Here is an 18010-nt window from a genome sequence, read left to right as displayed (position 1 = left end):
CAGACCCCATTTAAAAATTCTCCAGTGGCTCCACATTCTCTCCAGGAGAAAATTAAATTTCTTTCGTTTGTCATTCTGAGCCCACCGGGATCTGGCTCCTGCCTTCTTCTGAAGTTGTATCTCTTCACATACCCCTGAGTTCCAGCCACCCATGTTATTCCCTGAATGGGTCAGTCCTCAGCTGCTCCCTCAGTCCAGAGTCCACCATTTCTCCATTCCGTCTTGCTTGCCTGGCTGATGTCTACGGAGGGCCCTGTTATTTGGAGGAGCCTCTCCACAGCGCTTTTTAGCACCCTTGTTGCACGTCTGCCATCACACTTGCTATACTGAACAGTAGGTGCCGGTTAGCTGTCTGTCTTCCCTAATTGAGGGAAGGCACTGCATTTTCTCTTTTGTATTCCTAGAGGCTGTCGCAGTCCCTGCACACAGAAAACCCCCAGTAAATGTTGAATGAGTGTTTCAAGTGCAGCCATCTTAATTAATTATAGAAACAAACAAATTGCCAGAAAAATACTCAGATGGCGTCAACGGATGACATTAAAGCATAAGCCTGACAGTCAGGCTTCAGGCATCCCATTTGGAGGAGTTGTTTTAATTTACTTTCCGTGGCATTTAGGTAAGTGGCAGGGGATGGGAGTGATGGGGGAAGCAGGTGTGTGAAAAGTACACAAAGACGCCTTTGCCTTACAAACACGGATGTGATCCACTGAAATGGTGATTTTTTTCATTCAAATGAGTCTTTAAGACTCATGAGTCATTGAGACATGTATGGGAAGTGCTGTAAAACATCCGGTTCCCTTTCACATTCTTTCAAACTAAACAGAGCCTGTCTGAGACAACAGCCATTGGTCACCACACTGGCATTTTAGGAACTGCTTATTCATTCTCAGAGGGAATAACCTTGGGCAGAATGGACAGATATAAGAAAGTGTGTTTCATAGCTTTTTATTCCAGTTAATGTTTGCTTGTGCTTTTCTGATGATTTCATTTTAGTAGTGTCTATAGTTAAACAAATGTATATGCTCTCAAGGCGCAGTATTGTAGGGTTTTCTGGACCTCACTTGGGTAGGGAATAGTGCCTGGTCCATGGTAGGTCAGTTTTCTAAGTTATGAAGTTGAGTCAAAAAGTTACTTCCTAATAAAGTCAACCCCATTGGTCCTAGAAATTATCTTTGTAGAAAAAAAAAGGTTTTTTTCTCTTCTACTTTGACAGCTTTTCAAATTCCAAAGTATAGTGTTCAGGCCTTCCCTTATTTCGTCTCTCTCTTCCAACACTTTTATGGATCTCAAATATGATGTGGTCTCAAGATACCTCAGCATCCAGGACTTGCTCCAGACTTGAGGGCACAGAGAACTGAAGTGATACAGCATTTCTTCCTAAGTCTTGTAGCAAAGAAGCATATAGAAAGCAAAGAGTTTATGTGGTGAAATGAAAGACTCACGTAAAGGCCCATGGCTCGTAAACAATGAAATTATACACTATCTTAACAGAAAGGCATCTTGCCAAAGTTTGAAAGCATAAGCTATTCCTAAAATGGTGTGGCGCTTCTATACTGGAACTATCATCTGGCAGCCACAGTGACATAAATGGATGGAGTGCTGGGAACTAGGAACATTCACTCAGAAGAGAAACTTTATTATTGTTGTATATTTCCTTTTCCCTTCCCTCCCCCTCTCCCTGTCTCCCTTCCTTTAGATGCCCAGACCAAAAATCCTTTTGAATAGCTTTAAAAAGCTGCATATACAGACTACAGCTTATTACGGGACCCATCCTTGGGAACATTGACCTTTTCGGTAAAATGAATTCACATGGAAAAACATCCAGACTTTGTTTTACTAGGAGAACAAAGGATGGCATCTGAGCCTTCCTGCCTTAGCTAGTTGTCTCCAAGTTTAACAAAAATGCTTTATAAAATGGGTATGAAAGATCTTGGCTACTTTTAGACAATCCCTCTGAAGATGGATTCAGGTCTAGGGCAGACCTGTACTGCGATGGAAAATAGGGAAGGCTACCTCATTATTCCCAAAAACTTCAGGACATTTTTCAGTTTTTGGCACTAGTTGGTGACCAGTGGGCAAAGAGCTAATTTGAAACTCCTCTGCCCACAAAGCAGCAATGTGATCAAGAGGGAGATGGTAGGTAGGAGAGGGCAGGGCAGTGTTCCAAGAAGGATAAAGAACTCGAGAAGGTGGACTGACAGACAGGCCAATGGAACAGCGCCCACCAGAAAGCTCTCCTAGAGCTCAGCAATAGCTGAAAATAGGGACATTTGGCATTTCCTAGGGTTTGTGCGGCAGCTAAATAGAGCAGAAAGCTGGCAGCTATGTGGACAAGGACAGCTATAGCTTGTGTCTGACGGGTGCTAGTCCAAATAGGAGCTGGGTATATAGAAAGTTGGTCACCATTTACTCGTTTTAAAACAGAGTTCTTATAGTGTTTGTATTGTCATGTTTTGTTTCTTTTTAATTTCTTCTCTCAATATGTTCACGTTTTTATTACATAATTATTTCAACTTTCCTCTTCATTTCACAGATCTATGTTTTCTTGAATTTTATTGAACACACAGCAGATGCTCCCTAAAATTTGCTTTTGTTTCCATTAGTGAATTTTCTTTTCAAAAGTGAGTTCTTTCTCTGCATTTTGGGTGCTGTATTCTTTGCTTGCTTTATTGCTGAATCTTTTTGTAGATTTTTTTTTCTGTTTAGTCATCCATGAACAAAAAGAGGTGAATGTTGATTAGGTGTTTTCCATAAACACAGTGAGTGTGTTGTCCTAAGTTCCCTTCGTGTCAGCCAAGTTAGAATCTTCTTGGTAGAATTGGTAGAATCTTCTACTCATCTTGTAAGCTAGAAAGATGGGAGTAGATGTGAATTTCTGGTACCTCTTATGCATCCTAAAGGTACTCTATTCTGTGTCATTTCTTCTCTGAGTTTGTTGAAGCCACTGGGCTAAGGGTTTACTTCTGTTTACAGCTTTCTGTCAGGTCAGACCTTCATACGGGACACATCACTGTGGCTGTGCCTAATGTCAGTCTGGCACTACTGGTGACTTTAGCAGGGGAAAGCCCCACACTGCTGATTTCCCGCTAACTGTGGCGCTAAGCCTGGGACTTTCCAGGGGAGATGATTTTCAGGGCTGCTGATCTGAACTGCTGAGTGGGATTCCAAGTGATGCTTCCTCTGGGAGCACGTCTCCTGGTCTAGCCTGGAGTTCTGGCTACCAGATGGCAAGACGATATGATGCTCTTCATGACTTGATTCCCCTGATATTGTGCTTTCTCAGGAGTAGGAATTATTAACAATAGTGGATATAAAGTAATATTCTGTATAATGTTCTTAATAATTTCAATTGTTTTTTGGCTGATTATAATTAATTTTTAGTTCATAAAAGTGACATAGGAAGCATATATACTAGGAATAGGATTTGTCTTAGGAAAGGAGCGTCAGTCATTTTCGTGTTTAGTTGTCTTTGTATAATTAGCATTTTAGACTACTTGTCTATTTTGTAAGGGTTGGCCAAGTTAAATCTAGGTCATAAATCCACAATCCACTTAATTGGAGATCTATGAATCTACCCCTTTTGAAAGACCACTGTCCTAGAGTATTCGTTAAAGTTTTTTGTTTCTGTTTTCTGGAAGAGTATATTAATGGTGAAATTTTGGACTTGCCCATAGCTGAGAATATATTTGTTGTCTTCACATATACATGGTAATTCTACTAAATATAGATATAGATATTTTGAATTATATCATATTCGTCTCAAAAACTGGTATTGTTGTTAAATTACCTTCTGGTATTTAACATGGTAGAAGTCTATGGCCAGCTTGAAATTTTGTTGCTTTGTAAGTAATCTATTTTATTTTCTCAAACATTTTCAAGTTCTTTTCTTTATTCTTTGAAATAAAAAATTACAACAGCGTATGTTGGATATTTTTGTTTATTTTTTTTCTGGTTTTATTTGATCCCTTTTCATCTGCTTATAAAGGTTTTTCTTCAGTCTAGGAACACTTCTTTGCTTAAAGCTGCTTCCGTTTGTTTCTTTCGAATGGAAGCCTTGTTATCGGTAGGATCACCTGGTTCTTACTTCTATTAGTCTTGTATTTTCCCTCATCATGTTTTACGTTTCGCCCTTACTTCTTAGGTTTTGAGAATGGTGATGGATCCTATTAGAGATTCATGTCACGTCCTGGTAGAATCTTTAAACCCCTAATGATGGGAGAAACATAAAAAACATTTAAATTTACCCCCGTTTTACTTTGTCAGTTGAGAGTCCAAACGGTCTAGCGGGTATTTGGGCCCCTGGAGGTGAGAGTCAAAATTAGAGGCAGACTTAGCCAGGAATGTGTTCTGCTCAAGAGCTTCCATTCCTTATTTGGACCAGCTCTCAGGGCTCGCTGCTGCAGTCTCCCCATTCTTTGGCAGGCTGGCTGTCCACTGTGTGCGAGTGACTGTTGAGCCCTTCCGTGCCAACTGCCAGTCCTGTTGCTGCCTCTGAAACCCAGAACACTTCCTAGTGCTGCTAATGGGAGCCACGAGGCTTACCCTCACCTCCAAGCCTGCAGAGAGGCCTCTGCTGATTTCCTTTGTATATTTCTCTTTTGCATGTTGGAGATTCACAAGTCAGGTCGTGACTGCCCTCAATCTGATTTCCCCTGTCTTTTACATCATTGAAATTCCTGGAGAATTTCTTATATATGGCTGACCCTCTTGCCTACTTTTTAAGGTTGATCCAGAGTTTTTCCTCATTCTCTATTGCTGATCATTTTTGCCTAGATCTGGAGGGGAGTGGTTTATACCTTGCCAAGGAGTCGACCTATTCTCTCTTATGAATGCAAGTCTGAGGATGTTTTGAAGTCAGGAAGGTGGGAACAGCCTTGGGAAATGGAAACTCGATAATAATCTCAAGTATCCTGCTAGAATGTTTCTTATCTGGTTACCTCTGATGATCAAGATCACTGAATAACCACAAAGACAATAATGATAACAATTGCCTTTTTAAAAAACAACTGGGAAAAAGAGGATGTTGGTCCAAGAGTACAACCTTCCAATTATAAGATGAATAAGTTTTGGGTATCTAATGTACAACATGGTGATTATAATTAGCAAGTATTAATTTCAAGTATTGTACACTTGAAAGTTGTGAAGAGAGTAAATCTTAAACGTTCTCACCACACATATGAAAAATTGTGATTGTATGAGGTGATGGATATGTTAACTAACCTTATTATAGTAATCATTTTGCAAAATATATGTGTATCAAATCATCATGTTGTACACCTTAAACTTACACAATATTATATATCAATTATATTTCTGTAAAGTTGGAGGAAAAAACCCCACATGATGGATGTGGCTATATCAATATCAATTTGATTTAATCTTTATATCAACCTAGGAAATTTGGTGGTTGGATCTCTACTTTCTAGATGATACAGAGAAGTTTAATAACTTGCCAGGTATTGCATAGCTAATGCATTGTGAAGTGGGATTCACACCCAAAGTTATCCTCAAAGTTTTTGCTCTTTTCTTTGCTGGTTGTCAGACAGCCCAAAGAGTTGTCCAATCTCCAAATCTCTGTGGCATTTACAGTGTTCCCAGTTATTGGACTTTAATCGTCTGTTGGCATTTTATCGCTTTCATATATACTACATCCTTCTCTGTGGGGATAATGTTGATATAAATAAGAGGAGAGCATGTTTTACCATTTTTTTGTACTCTCTGGAACTCTTGACTAGCAATGGAGAAGAGCTTGTCCTCAGTACCTTGGTTTGTCATTCTTCCTCATTTTTTTAAAAAAATTAAGGTATTTATCTGCTTCTAGGGGAATTCCTCCTGTCCAGTAAAATAGTTTGCCTTCGTGTATCCCTTATGTAGCCCTCTGTGGTGATTTTGGTGGTCTAAACCTCCTCACCTGTCTTGGAACACCCGTGAGCCATGAGGCTGCTCTTCTCTATGGTCACTGCTGCTGAGCCAAGTACCTTCAACAGCAGAATGTCGGGTGGTGTTTGGTGATGCTGTTGCTGGCCATGCTTTACTACATCCAATTAGAACAAAAAAATTAAATCATAGAAGAAGCAAAATCCCTGGCAATTTAGAGAACTCTTAGAAAGATCAAAGGTAGCTAGAAAGTGTTGGGGGTGGTTAGTGCCTGGTGGATGAGAACATATTTGTTCTTGCTTCACAATGGCAAAAATGTATGCATTTATTCTATAACTTGTTCCTTTGAGAAATACTGGTCGACTCCATCATTAGATTTATATTTTCGTTTCAGATATATTGGAATAAATAAAAACAGTCAATGGCTGTAAAATGTGTCACTACAATTGTAGGATTATTCTTTGTTTTCTCTATTGCAATTGAATCCTATCTTTTTTCCCTAGGTTACGGTCTTTGGTCAAACAATTAGAGAGAGGGGAGGCTTCAGTGGTAGATCTTAAGAAGAATTTGGAATATGCAGCCACAGTGCTTGAATCTGTGTACATCGATGAAACCAGGTAAGCTAAAAATGACAAGAAGTTAGTGCAGTGATGGTAAATTTTCTGTTATATGGCTTTTCTGAAATGTCCCCATGGCACGTATGGGGTAGCATTCAAATGACTGGTCTAGGAGCTTGTTTCCACAGCCAAATGGGGTAGATTTGGACATTACATATCCTCTGTACCTCCTTATCTATGAAAGAGTATAAAGATAAGTTAATAGAACTTATCTTACATGGGCGTTTTGACAATGGAGTGAGACAATGTAAGAGGAGAAAGAGTAATTTTTTAAAATCTTGTAAGATTTTAATCAAATGTAGAGTTCCACTGTAATTATTGCATGTTGTTAGCCTCAGTCTATACATTATGTTCATGTTTTAATTCACAATATCTATCTGTAAATGGAGGCTCCTGAAGAGACAAATGGAGAAGCATTTGTCCTCTTAAGCACCCAGTGTTCCTCCTTCAATCTTAGATATGGTACGGATTTTCTTAGCAGACTCTTTCCACTTGAATTATCTAAAGTATTAAAGCATTTCCAGTTACTGAATGCATCTGAAAGTAACAAAATTTACTTTTGAAAAATGTTGAAATAGTGTACATGAAAGGCGTTTCTTCTTTTTTCTTGTGCAGACAGGCTCTTCTGTCAGTATTTGTGATGTCTGACTTTTCTATGTCAAATTCCAATCTGAAAGGATTTCCTGGTAATCTGAGAAATGTGTGGCTTAGTTTTTGGTGACATGCTTGGTTCCTTATTTAAGAATATTTGATATCATGGTTTTTTCCCAAACGTTACGTTTTCTCCTCTTCCCCCCCCATTCATGTGTTTAAAGGAAAAAAAGAACCAAACTTTTTCATTGACACCTGTTTTTATTGCTTATTTTTAGTAGACCTTAATATAAGTATAAAATACAATTTTAAGTCTTATTGTAACTTATTACTATTTATGTTTTGTTCTCGTTTTCTGATCTATGAACAAGTTTGAAAAATTAGCTAAGCACACCTGACAGGTGACTGAAATCACTGTGCTCAAATAAAGAACTGCGTTATTTTAGAATTTTTGCTTGAATTTAGACATTTAAATTTCTGTAACGTCCTATCAAACTAGAAGGTATGTCAGTTGCCATCAATTGGGTTCATTACTTCAGGGGATTGGGTTGATGTGATTTGGGCAATCCTTTGCCAAGTCTTTATTTCTTTTTCTTTTTCCTTTTAACTTATTTTTATTAAGATATAATTGACGTATAACGCTGTGTAAGTTTAAAGCGTATAAAGCATTGACTTTATGCATTTATATATTGCAATATGATTACCATCATTGCGTTAGCTAACACCTCTATCATGTCACATTATTATTATTTTTTTTGCGGTAGGAACAAACTAGTCTTTTAGCAACTTTGAAGTTTATAATACAGTATTGTTGTCTATAGCAAAGTCTTTAAATGTTTTTTTTTTAAAAAAAAACAAATAATGCCACATGGTCTATCTATGAAGTAAACATCCCTGTGAATGCATTTTTAAATGTTAGGTGCAGAATCCATTCAAAGTCCACAAACCTTCTAGGAATAAAGATACTGGGTACTCCTGAGTGCAATGGTTCTGAGACCCACAGAGCCTGAGGAGTGTATTTGACTTTCCCTGACTCCGTTGTTCCCGTGTCCAGTCTGGTAGAGAGAGCCATCCTGAAACATAAATGATGGGAAAGACCATTCTGGAACACAAATGATGTGCTTTCACAAGCTTACCATAAAGGTGCTGTATTTTTTGTGGCCAGTTTAATTTGGTTTCCTTGTGCCTGTGTATGCAGGTCGGGTGGAGAGAAGGAGCAGCTGTTTTGAACAGAAAGTTCTAACTTCAGATTTAATCTCAGTGTCCTGATTGTGTTTCTTGTGTTCAGGCGACTCCTGGATACAGAGGATGAGCTCAGTGACATTCAGTCAGATGCGGTGCCTTCTGAGGTCCGAGACTGGCTGGCCTCCACCTTCACGCGGCAGATGGGGATGATGCTCAGAAGGAGTGAGGAGAAGCCGCGGTTCAAGAGCATCGTCCATGCAGTACAGGCTGGGATATTTGTGGAGAGGTAAAGAGAGCTGTCATTCAATGACCAAAGCAGCAAAGGACCACCAGTTTGCAATAAATAGAAGCTTTGCTTTGATGTGTTCTGGTATCTTTACAAATACTGTAAATTCTGAGTGGAAACAGATAGTCTTGAATGAGAGATGACAAAAACATATCTATTTTAATCTCTATAGCATCATTAGGACAAGCTTTTGCTTTTGCTCAGAATTCTTTTTGTTAACTAGAGAAGATTTAATGAGTTCAGTCTTTAATTTTTAAAGAAGGACATCATCTAATCCATCCGCCTTTGACGTATGTGGATGGTATCTGCGTTTGTAATGGGTTAGGCTGCCTTGAGGTCGTTGACCCAGAGAGGACAGTTTACTTAAGGGGTGTGAGTTCTTCACAACATTTTCCAATTTTGTTAGCCATTTTGCGCATTGAAATTGATTTGCTTCGCTTCCCCAGAAATAGATTCCAGAAATCGATGTATTCTTTCTATAATCCTTCTTGCACAAATTGATTTATTCTTCCTTTGACCCTTATTGCACCATTATGGCTTTTCGAAGGGCCATAGTCAGTTCAAACTTCACCTGGGACATTTTTCATCTTGTTTTTGACGGTTCTGACGAACAAGCTCTTCTCAATGGGTTGCCCATAGGCGTTCTCTGTTGAGGTTAAAGTGCTCCTGTGCATGGTGTCCGTGCTGTGCTGTAATTCACTTCTGCTGGAAGAGGTGGTACACTTTAGTAATTTAATTTCCACTGTGGGGCACATAGATTAATTTTTGTTTGTTTGTATCCAACAGTTCCTTAGTTTAGGACTGCTTTAATTTCTTTAGAATTTAAAACAGGCCACTTCAGAGCCTATGAAAAAGGATATAAAAGAAATTTTAAGTTTCTTGGGTCTCCGGACAACATTACTTCTCATTGTTTGTCACTACTTGGTATAAGTCTGTGGCCTGCTCATTCTTCTTTGTAAGATATAATATGGCATTTTTCCCCTCTGACTTTGCCAGAATGTATAGACGGACATCAAACATGGTTGGACTGAGCTACCCAGCAGCTGTTATTGAAGCATTAAAGGTAATACCCATGAAAAGATCTCACAATGTACACGCTACGCCATAGAAAGTTCAGTTAAATTTGTTGTTAGAAAATAAGAGCCTTTTATTTACAGCTCATTTATGGGTTTCCCAGTCATTCCTGACTTTTGTCTTTCATTATCTTTTACTTACTTATTCTAACAATATCACTATCTTTTTCACCTTCGTCTTGCTAGTTTTTTAAAAGTCAAGCTCTGTGAGGGTTTCATTTCGTTCTACTCCCTTGGAGCAGTTTAGTGATCTGTGCAGTGATCTGGCCTATGAGACTCAGTTTGACTTTGGCCATAGGAGATCAAATTTGTTCTGGTTGTAAATATTCGACATCAGGAGGATCTTTGGTGATCATAACTGTGTCATTATCCGATTACCTACTCTATGTCCATTTTATAGAAGAAGAAACTAAGACTCAGCAAGATTAAAAAAAAGGACACAGTTAATTAGAGACAGAGCTAAGGTTTGATGCCAGAGTTCCAGGCACATAGGCAGCTCTCAGTAACATGTTACAGCATCAATGGATGCCCCAGAGCCCATGGTCTCTCCGTATCTCCTACTGTTTTCCTGAGACTCACTGAGCCCAGAAGTTCTATGGGAAGTCATGCATATATTTGAGTTTAAATGGGCTAAATCCTGCAGAATTAATCCCAATCAGGCAAACTCTCGGAATTATCTAGAATGTCTCTAAGCGCCCCAAAGCAAATGTATTCCTCTAGGTGTGTGTTGATTCAGATCTGCTGGGCTGAGGGGGTCCCGGCTATGCTGAAGCTGACTTGGCTTTTGGATTTGAGGGGGGTACTACGCTAATGTCCAGAATCACTATGCTGGTTGACATTGTGTGGTACCTACACATGGAGTCACGTCCACTTGCTCAGGGATGTCCCACCATTCTGACTATTGTTAAAACTATTACTGTCTTTGAAACCTGAAAAATGTACTATGTGATGATATTTTCAGAAGAGAACCTAAATTACCTATTCATGAATCAGGGGTGAGAGTGCTTCTTGATGAATTTAATGTCAAGAAAGAGCTCTATAGGGTCATGTTGATTGTATATTTCATAGTCCCTTTCTCTTGTCTCAGAGACATTCACTCACTGAATTTGTGAGACCCTATATATTCAGATTCTCGGTTCTCCATTTTCTGTCTCTTCTTAACTCATTTTAAGAACAAGAAGGATACTCAAGAAGAGTATTGCAAGAAGACACGTTTTCTCTCCCTCCTCTTTACCCCCACTCTAATGCCCAATACCTCAGTGTAATTTACTGTGATATTTCCCACTTAATAAGTGAAATCACTTCATGAGATCCAATGTTTCATAACATCTGCTACGAAGTTACGTTGATTTTTCTAACTGAACCTGAAACATTCAGTGAAAGTCTTAGGAACATTAAAAACATCTTTTATCTTTAATTTCTTCCTTTATTCTGAACATAAATACAGGTGGTTGTACCTGTACTAAGAAATTTATGAAAATATTTCCAAATTAGAGCATCTTTTCTATGCAGAATAACTGAAGAAAATGTGGAACACCTTGTGATGTGCATGAATTGTTATTTTATGCTTAGGGAAAAGTAATTCTCAGATGCACACATGTTGTCTTTCTGAGGGGAAAGTTACCTAGCGACTCAGACGAAGAGTAAGTACTCACTCTCTGAATTACCACCCTTCTCCACCAGTATTGCTGATACGTGCATAAGGCTAAAGCTGCTATTTCTCTTGGTCCTGTCCCATGTTTACTGGGCAAGTTTAAGGCCTTTATACAATGTAATATTTTTCCTCCTCCCTAGACTCTGTTTTTATTTGCAGTGAGTTGGAGGTGAGTTGGAGAGATCACACAGATAAATTCTTTTTTTTTTCTTTTTTTTATGTAGTACCTGTTCGAAAAAGGTTATTTCCACTTCACTGCCTGCAGTGTATATGGAACCACTATTATTTTCTTCTATTGCAGAAAGTTTCCCCAAAGGCGGAGAGAGTACAATTCAATAAAATAGCCAACATGCTAGTGTTGTGTTAACCTTTGTGATTAATGTAAGAATGTGGCATAAAATTGCATTTAAGTAAGAGAATAATTGACCACCTCCAATCTCTAAATATGAGATAGGTTGCATTTTTGTTCTTTTTATTTTTTCCATGTGATATATGCTAGCTTCTCATTTGGGATGTTTTCTCTCTAATCTTCTGGGGTGGGGGTTATTGGAAATGGAGAAGTGTGCTGTTCTTTAGAAGGGCATCTGCTGGGTGACTCAGGAAGAGACACCGTGGATGGACTCCAGGTTTAAAGTGGGAGGAAATGAGGAGGTTCCAGGCTTCCTTTAGGTTAGACTAATAGGAAGTTCATGCAGTTTCTTCACGGGAATGGTCCTTGGTCTGAGTTTGTAAAAGAAGAAGAAAAGTTTAAGGCAGTTAAATTAGGTGCTTGTTAAGATGCAGATTCCAGACCCCACACCAGGATTCTGCAGAGTCCTCCACCGGAGGATGAGCATTTTTTCCAAGCATCCCAGGTAGTTCTGAAGAAGACTAAAATTTGAGAATCACAGCTAAGTCCTCCCAAAAATAAGGGGCTGGAGAAGACACCCATCTTACTGTCTCTGTGGGAGTAACTATTTATAGATAAATAAGACTTTGAACTTCAAGAAGGAGTGTAAAGAGTGTGTTCAGCTTAGCTCTTAGTTTTACTTTTTTCAGTAAAATAACTTACAGATTTTAGGACCACGTCCGCAGATCAGTGATTCCAGAAGTGGTAGCTTTTTTCTGTCCTATGAAATGAAAGCTTTCTCCTTGGTTTCAGCTCAGCGGTTTGGATTGAAGTAACACATTATTTTGTATTCTCTATCATGCATGTTTCTGAAACTTTTACGTGGGTTAACATTCTGAACTGTGGACTAAGAGGAGGTTAGTATCAAGGGGCTGGGGAGAAGTTTAGAGTAAGGAAGCAGCCTTGGTTGTTGTGAAGTGAATTGAATATTTGAAATTTGGCGGAAGTAGTTGAAGGGCTTAATGGAAAGCACCTGAGTTTACGCATCAGTTGAACGTGTGTGTGTGTTCTGGTCCCACTTGTGTCCCTAGCACTTAGTTGCCATGTGTCTTAGGGAAACTAGGTAACTTCTCAGTTTTCTCATCTGTAGAATGTAACTTATAATACCCATCACTAAGAGTTGGTTTTAGGGTAAATTCCATATTTATCACTGATCACAATGCCTAGAGCATATGGTAGGCACTCATTAAATTGTAGCTGTTTTTAATGATAATAAGACTATTTAATATTTTATCAGTAAATGCTAGGTAGGACTGCCAGATTGGAAAAGTTTGAGGGTGGAAAGGGTGTTAGAGTCTTAGGCTTTGAAATCCCAGGTGAGGGCTGCGGGCTAGCCCCAAAGTCGGGAGGTCGGTAGCTGTGTAAGTGACCGTGGACTAATGCCTTCTTTCTCTCTGTTCTGTCCTGCAGGATGTGGACAAGTGGTCCTTTGATGTCTTTTCCCTCAATGAAGCCAGTGGGGATCATGCACTGAAATTCATTTTCTATGAATTACTCACACGCTATGATCTGATCAGCCGTTTCAAGGTCAGTGCCTAATTAAAAAAAAAAACAAAAACTACACACATTCTTCCATGACTTTTGGGCTAAGAGCAAGAGAATCTTTTACTGTAGACCCAAAACTGCTCTGGATAACTCAGGAAGCATCGTTGGGACAGCCACTGCCATGAACTCCTCTGTGGTGGGAACTTTTCATGACTCCCTTGCCTGGTGGTCTCACCGGCAGGGGAGGAATAGAGCCGCCCAGTTAGATCCCAGTCTTCCTACAGGTACAACTAGAAGCCTGAACTAGCAGAGCTCCCCATCGGGCTCTGCCTGCAGACCTCATTTCAGCCTAGCTTGGTGTACTATCGAGCACCGCCGGCAAGGAGACGGGAATAAAGACAGAGCGCGCATCTGCTGTCTCTGCAAACTTCTTTTTCCACCACTTGGTTCAAATTCAGATAAATACTCTCACTTATCATCTGTGACAGATCATTGGTATTTCCCAGCCATTCACGCTTCAAATTAATTCTTCAACTTTAAGTAAAGAGCATGACTTGTCTCCAGAGTTCAACCACCTCAGCCTTCTAATACCTCTGGAGATCGGGCCAGGTTTTCCAGGAACCTGTGCATTCATCTGCTGACAGCCACTGTATCCCACTCCTCAGACTTCTCTCATCATATGGATGAGGTTCTGAAAAATGTAGGTCTTTCTCTGTGTAACATACTGATTTCTCTGAGCAGCTCCATTCTATGTTGCTTTTCTAAGGACAGTTTATTTGGCGGTGTGTTTCTTACATAGCCGTAAGTACTTTATGGCAGTGGTCCTTAATTTCTTTTGCGTGAGAAACCTGCTTGAAAATCTGGTGGATGCCTGAGACTGTTTCCTCAGAACAAATCTCCCGTGCACATACACACCCCTTTATCTAGCATTTCAGTGGCTCATAGAGCTCCAGAGAAGTGTCCAAAGAACCCGGGTACATTGGGTCTTCATTTTTAAAAATGGTAATGAATCAATCTCTCACATCTAAAAGGCAATATTTAAATGTTTAAAAATCCACAAATGGTAGGGGCTGGCCCCGTGGTCGAGTGGTTAAGTTCACGCGCTCTGCTGCAGGCGGCCCAGTGTTTCGTTGGTTCGAATCCTGGGTGCAGACATGACACTGCTCGTCAGACCACGCTGAGGCAGCGTCCCACATACCACAACTAGAAGAACCCACAACGAAGAATATACAACTATGTACCGGAGGGGCTTTGGGGAGAAAAAGGAAAAAGTAAAATCTTTAAAAAAAAAAAAAATCCACAAATGGTGAATATGGAAGAATGTGCCCAAGGTATTAAGGACTCTCACGAGGTACTATTGTGGTGTTTTCTTTATTTTTTCTTATGAGTGTGACTTTTAGTCTTCTAGAACAGACACTCTCTCCTTTTCCCCCAGCCTTGTACTAGATAATTTATCCTAACCAAGAAATTGATCCAGAAAACTAATACAGTGAATGTTTCCAGTGTCTCCTTATTTTGTACAAGCTTCTTGCAATTGTTCACTTTCTGCCACATAGAAAAAGAAGATATGTATATTATACATATTGGAGATAGAAAGCAATTAGGCTAATTGGAAATTGCAAGTCACCAATAATAAGTTGCCAAGTAATAAACCTAAGAACACAGCCTGTTTCTGTGTTTCAGAACAGACTGTCACGTGTTTGTTTTTCCCGTCCGTCCAGTGTATATAATCACTCCTTCTAAAGGGCCCAGTCTTCAGGAGGGGGCAGCTCTTGTTTGTTTTGCAGTCATTTTATTACTTGAGATCTTTGTGTACTTTATGTTTTCCCACAGATAAATGAGACATGCTGCGTAGTATGTGTTCATTTATTTCTCAAGAAATAAAAGACTTAAGCCTTTGCCTGGGAGATAAATGAACACATACCCTTCTTCCCTGAATGTCTCTGAGATGATCCTGTGTCATTTCCCTGGGCCTCTGGACTAGAGAACAATGAACAATTTGCAAGGCAGACCAGGCATTTCCTGTTAGAGTGTAAAATTATCTGACAATTTCTTCTGTGATTTATTTTTTACTAGCTTTGAAAGGTTCTAATTTCCTCATGTGATATGTTATGCCTCCAGAAAGAGGCAGCTAGAGCACCTTAGACTTTTGTGTCCTCGCTTAAAGCCACTAAATCACTAACCAAATAACCTTGCTGCTCCCTTTCAGATCCCTATTTCTGCACTTGTCTCATTTGTGGAGGCCCTGGAAGTGGGATACAGCAAACATAAAAATCCTTACCACAATTTGATGCATGCTGCTGATGTTACACAGACCGTGCATTACCTCCTCTATAAGACAGGAGTAGCGGTAAGTACAGATAGATTACATAAAAGATATGATGATGATTTTTTATTGGAGTCTGGTCCCATTTTGAGGAGGCAGAGCCCACACGTGCACTATTTTGTGGACTTCCGGTTCCCCAAGAATTATCTAACCAATCATGGAAAGTCTTGGGGTTCCTTATTGTTTCTGAAATTTTCTTCATCGTGGACTTGATGAAATAATAGCTAGTAGTGCCAGGCATCCTTACTAAGCTATGACCAAATTAAATATAATTTCTAGAACTAAATATGTATTTCCAGAAATGGAGAGTGATACTATTAACCTCTTGCTATGGTCAATCACAATGATATTCAAGCATCGTGAAATCGTATTGGTTATACTTGGCAAAGATATTGGAAAAAGTTAGCTTTTGGTTTAAACTGCTGGTTCTTTTTCACAAGGTTATTCTCATCCTATTTATATGTGTTTGATTTTCTTTGAACCTAAGGGTCAATCTTTACCTCTAACTGTTTGAAACTTTTCATGCTTGTTTCGGCCCAACATTTCATCTCTTTAGATGTTTTTGAGTCCCTGTTCTGTAATCCATTGTATTAACTGACCTCTTCAACCTGATTTTGCCTTTGTCCTCTTTGCCTTAATGTAAGCTATTATTTTACAAGATATAGCTTTAGTGACAAACAGCTAGGTTTCTATGACTTTTTACCTTGAAATCTTCTTCAGAATTGACATTAAGGTAGCCATTCTTTGGGTATGGTTGTTAATTAGCCCATAAACTCAGTACACATTTATCTTTTCCACTAGGACATGTTGAAAGATTTGGTGTAATAACTCACTGAATTAAATAATGGAATACAGTGGGAGGAGTGTGGGCTCTGGAGCTAGATAAAATTGGATATAAATCCTTGCTTAATTACTTATTAGATTTTTTGACCTGCAATAAATTGCTTGACTCTCTGAGTCAGGATTTCCTGACTTCTAAATTTCAATTCGTCCTTACTGTAAAACGTATTTCTTAAAAATATTATTATGATTTATTATTTAAAAAGCTATTTTTAAAATTATATAAACATCACAAAGGGAACCTGTTTAATGTGACCAGGGGTTTCTACCATAAACTTAGAGCAAACATCATAGTTACTAGAGGTTCAGTGAAAGCATGGAGCACAACAGGGATGCCCACATTAATATCGCTATTGAGTGTTTTTCCGGAGGTCTCAGCCAATGCAATATAGTATCTGAAAAAGATGAAGAAGCATCCTGTGAAAATAATTTGGTCATCTCCCTTAAAAAATCAAGAGAACTAACTACAAATTATTAGATCAAATAAAAGACCTCAGTAAGATCTGGATAAAATAGCTGTCCTATACACTGGAAATTAACAAATGTAATAGAAAAACATACATTCCCAATGATTTGAAAATATCAATAAATTACCTATGAAGAACTTCAAAACTGATAAAAAGGAAACTGTAAAATCTAAATTAAAGGGCACAAAAATAATGTTTCAATAATTGAAGACATATACCATGTTTTTAATGCAAAGCCTCAGTATTATATAGATGTCAAATTTCCTCAAACTAATCTATAAATTCAAAGCAATACTAATAAAAATTTCAAAAGGATTTTCCATGAAACATGATAAACTGAATCTGAAATTTATGTAAAATACAGTTTTGAAAAAGACAATATGTGTGGTGGGTAGTTCTCACTCTACTAGATGTTAATATATTTACTGAAGCTATTGTGATAAAAAACAGTGTGATATTTGTGCAAAAATAGACAAATATTTCCATGGAATTTATTAGAGTTTCAAAAACTAAGCTCAAATATTTGTTGAGCACTTATTGTGTGCCAGGTACTTTTTTGCAGGATGAGGATGCATTGGTGCTCTTACAGAGCTTGCATTCTAGTGGGAGGTTGTAGATAGAAGACCAGTGAAAAAGTAAAGAAGAAAATATCACTAGTGTTCTGCAGAGATTGAATATAGGGCACCCACATTGGGAAAACAGGGGGTTTTATTAGATGGTCAGCAAAGGCCTCTCTCTGGAGGTAATCTTTAATCTGAGATAGTTGAGCTTTTAGGCTTGAGCCATGCTAAGAACTGAAGAAGGATATGGCAGCAGAGTTAGAGTAGGATTAGTACAAAGTCCCTCATGAGAAAGCAGCTTTGTGTAGTCAAGGAGCAGAAATAAAGCAAGCATGGTGAGAACAGCACGTGACGGGGTCAGTAGTGCAAGAGAAGGTTGGAGAAGAAGGCAGGAGCCAGACCAAGGTCTGGGTAATGAATTCCAGTTTTATCTAAGTGCAGTTTGAGACGACTAAAGTGTTTTAGACAGCCAGCAGAATGATGTGATCTGATGAAGATAAGAAGAGTGTTAGTGTGGAGCATGGCTTTTGAGGCAGCCTGTTGGAAGAGTAATATAGAAGTCTACTGGAGACATAGTGGTAGTTTGGACTAGGAAGGACATTGCTGAGATATAGAGACAAAAAAAAAATTGTTTCTCAGTGATGTATGGCAATTGCTTCTC

The 18010-nt window shown here is 38.9% G+C and overlaps 1 protein-coding gene across 4 annotated transcripts in view; it reads left to right on the top strand.

The window, feature by feature from the left end:
• Positions 1-18010, top strand: part of PDE1C (phosphodiesterase 1C) — a 492809-nt gene that overhangs the window by 392603 nt on the left and 82196 nt on the right. For all 4 annotated transcript variants that reach the window (XM_046670213.1, XM_046670216.1, XM_046670215.1 and 1 more), the window contains 5 exons: positions 6381-6494; positions 8374-8556; positions 9553-9619; positions 13082-13198; positions 15366-15506. In XM_046670213.1, coding sequence (XP_046526169.1) covers positions 6381-6494; positions 8374-8556; positions 9553-9619; positions 13082-13198; positions 15366-15506 — 622 coding nt within the window. The remainder of the gene's footprint in view (positions 1-6380; positions 6495-8373; positions 8557-9552; positions 9620-13081; positions 13199-15365; positions 15507-18010) is intronic.

This window comes from Equus quagga, chromosome 8, assembly GCF_021613505.1.
Source record: "Equus quagga isolate Etosha38 chromosome 8, UCLA_HA_Equagga_1.0, whole genome shotgun sequence".
In the NCBI taxonomy this organism is placed as follows: domain Eukaryota; kingdom Metazoa; phylum Chordata; class Mammalia; order Perissodactyla; family Equidae; genus Equus; species Equus quagga.
This window is presented reverse-complemented; position numbering and strand designations above follow the sequence as displayed.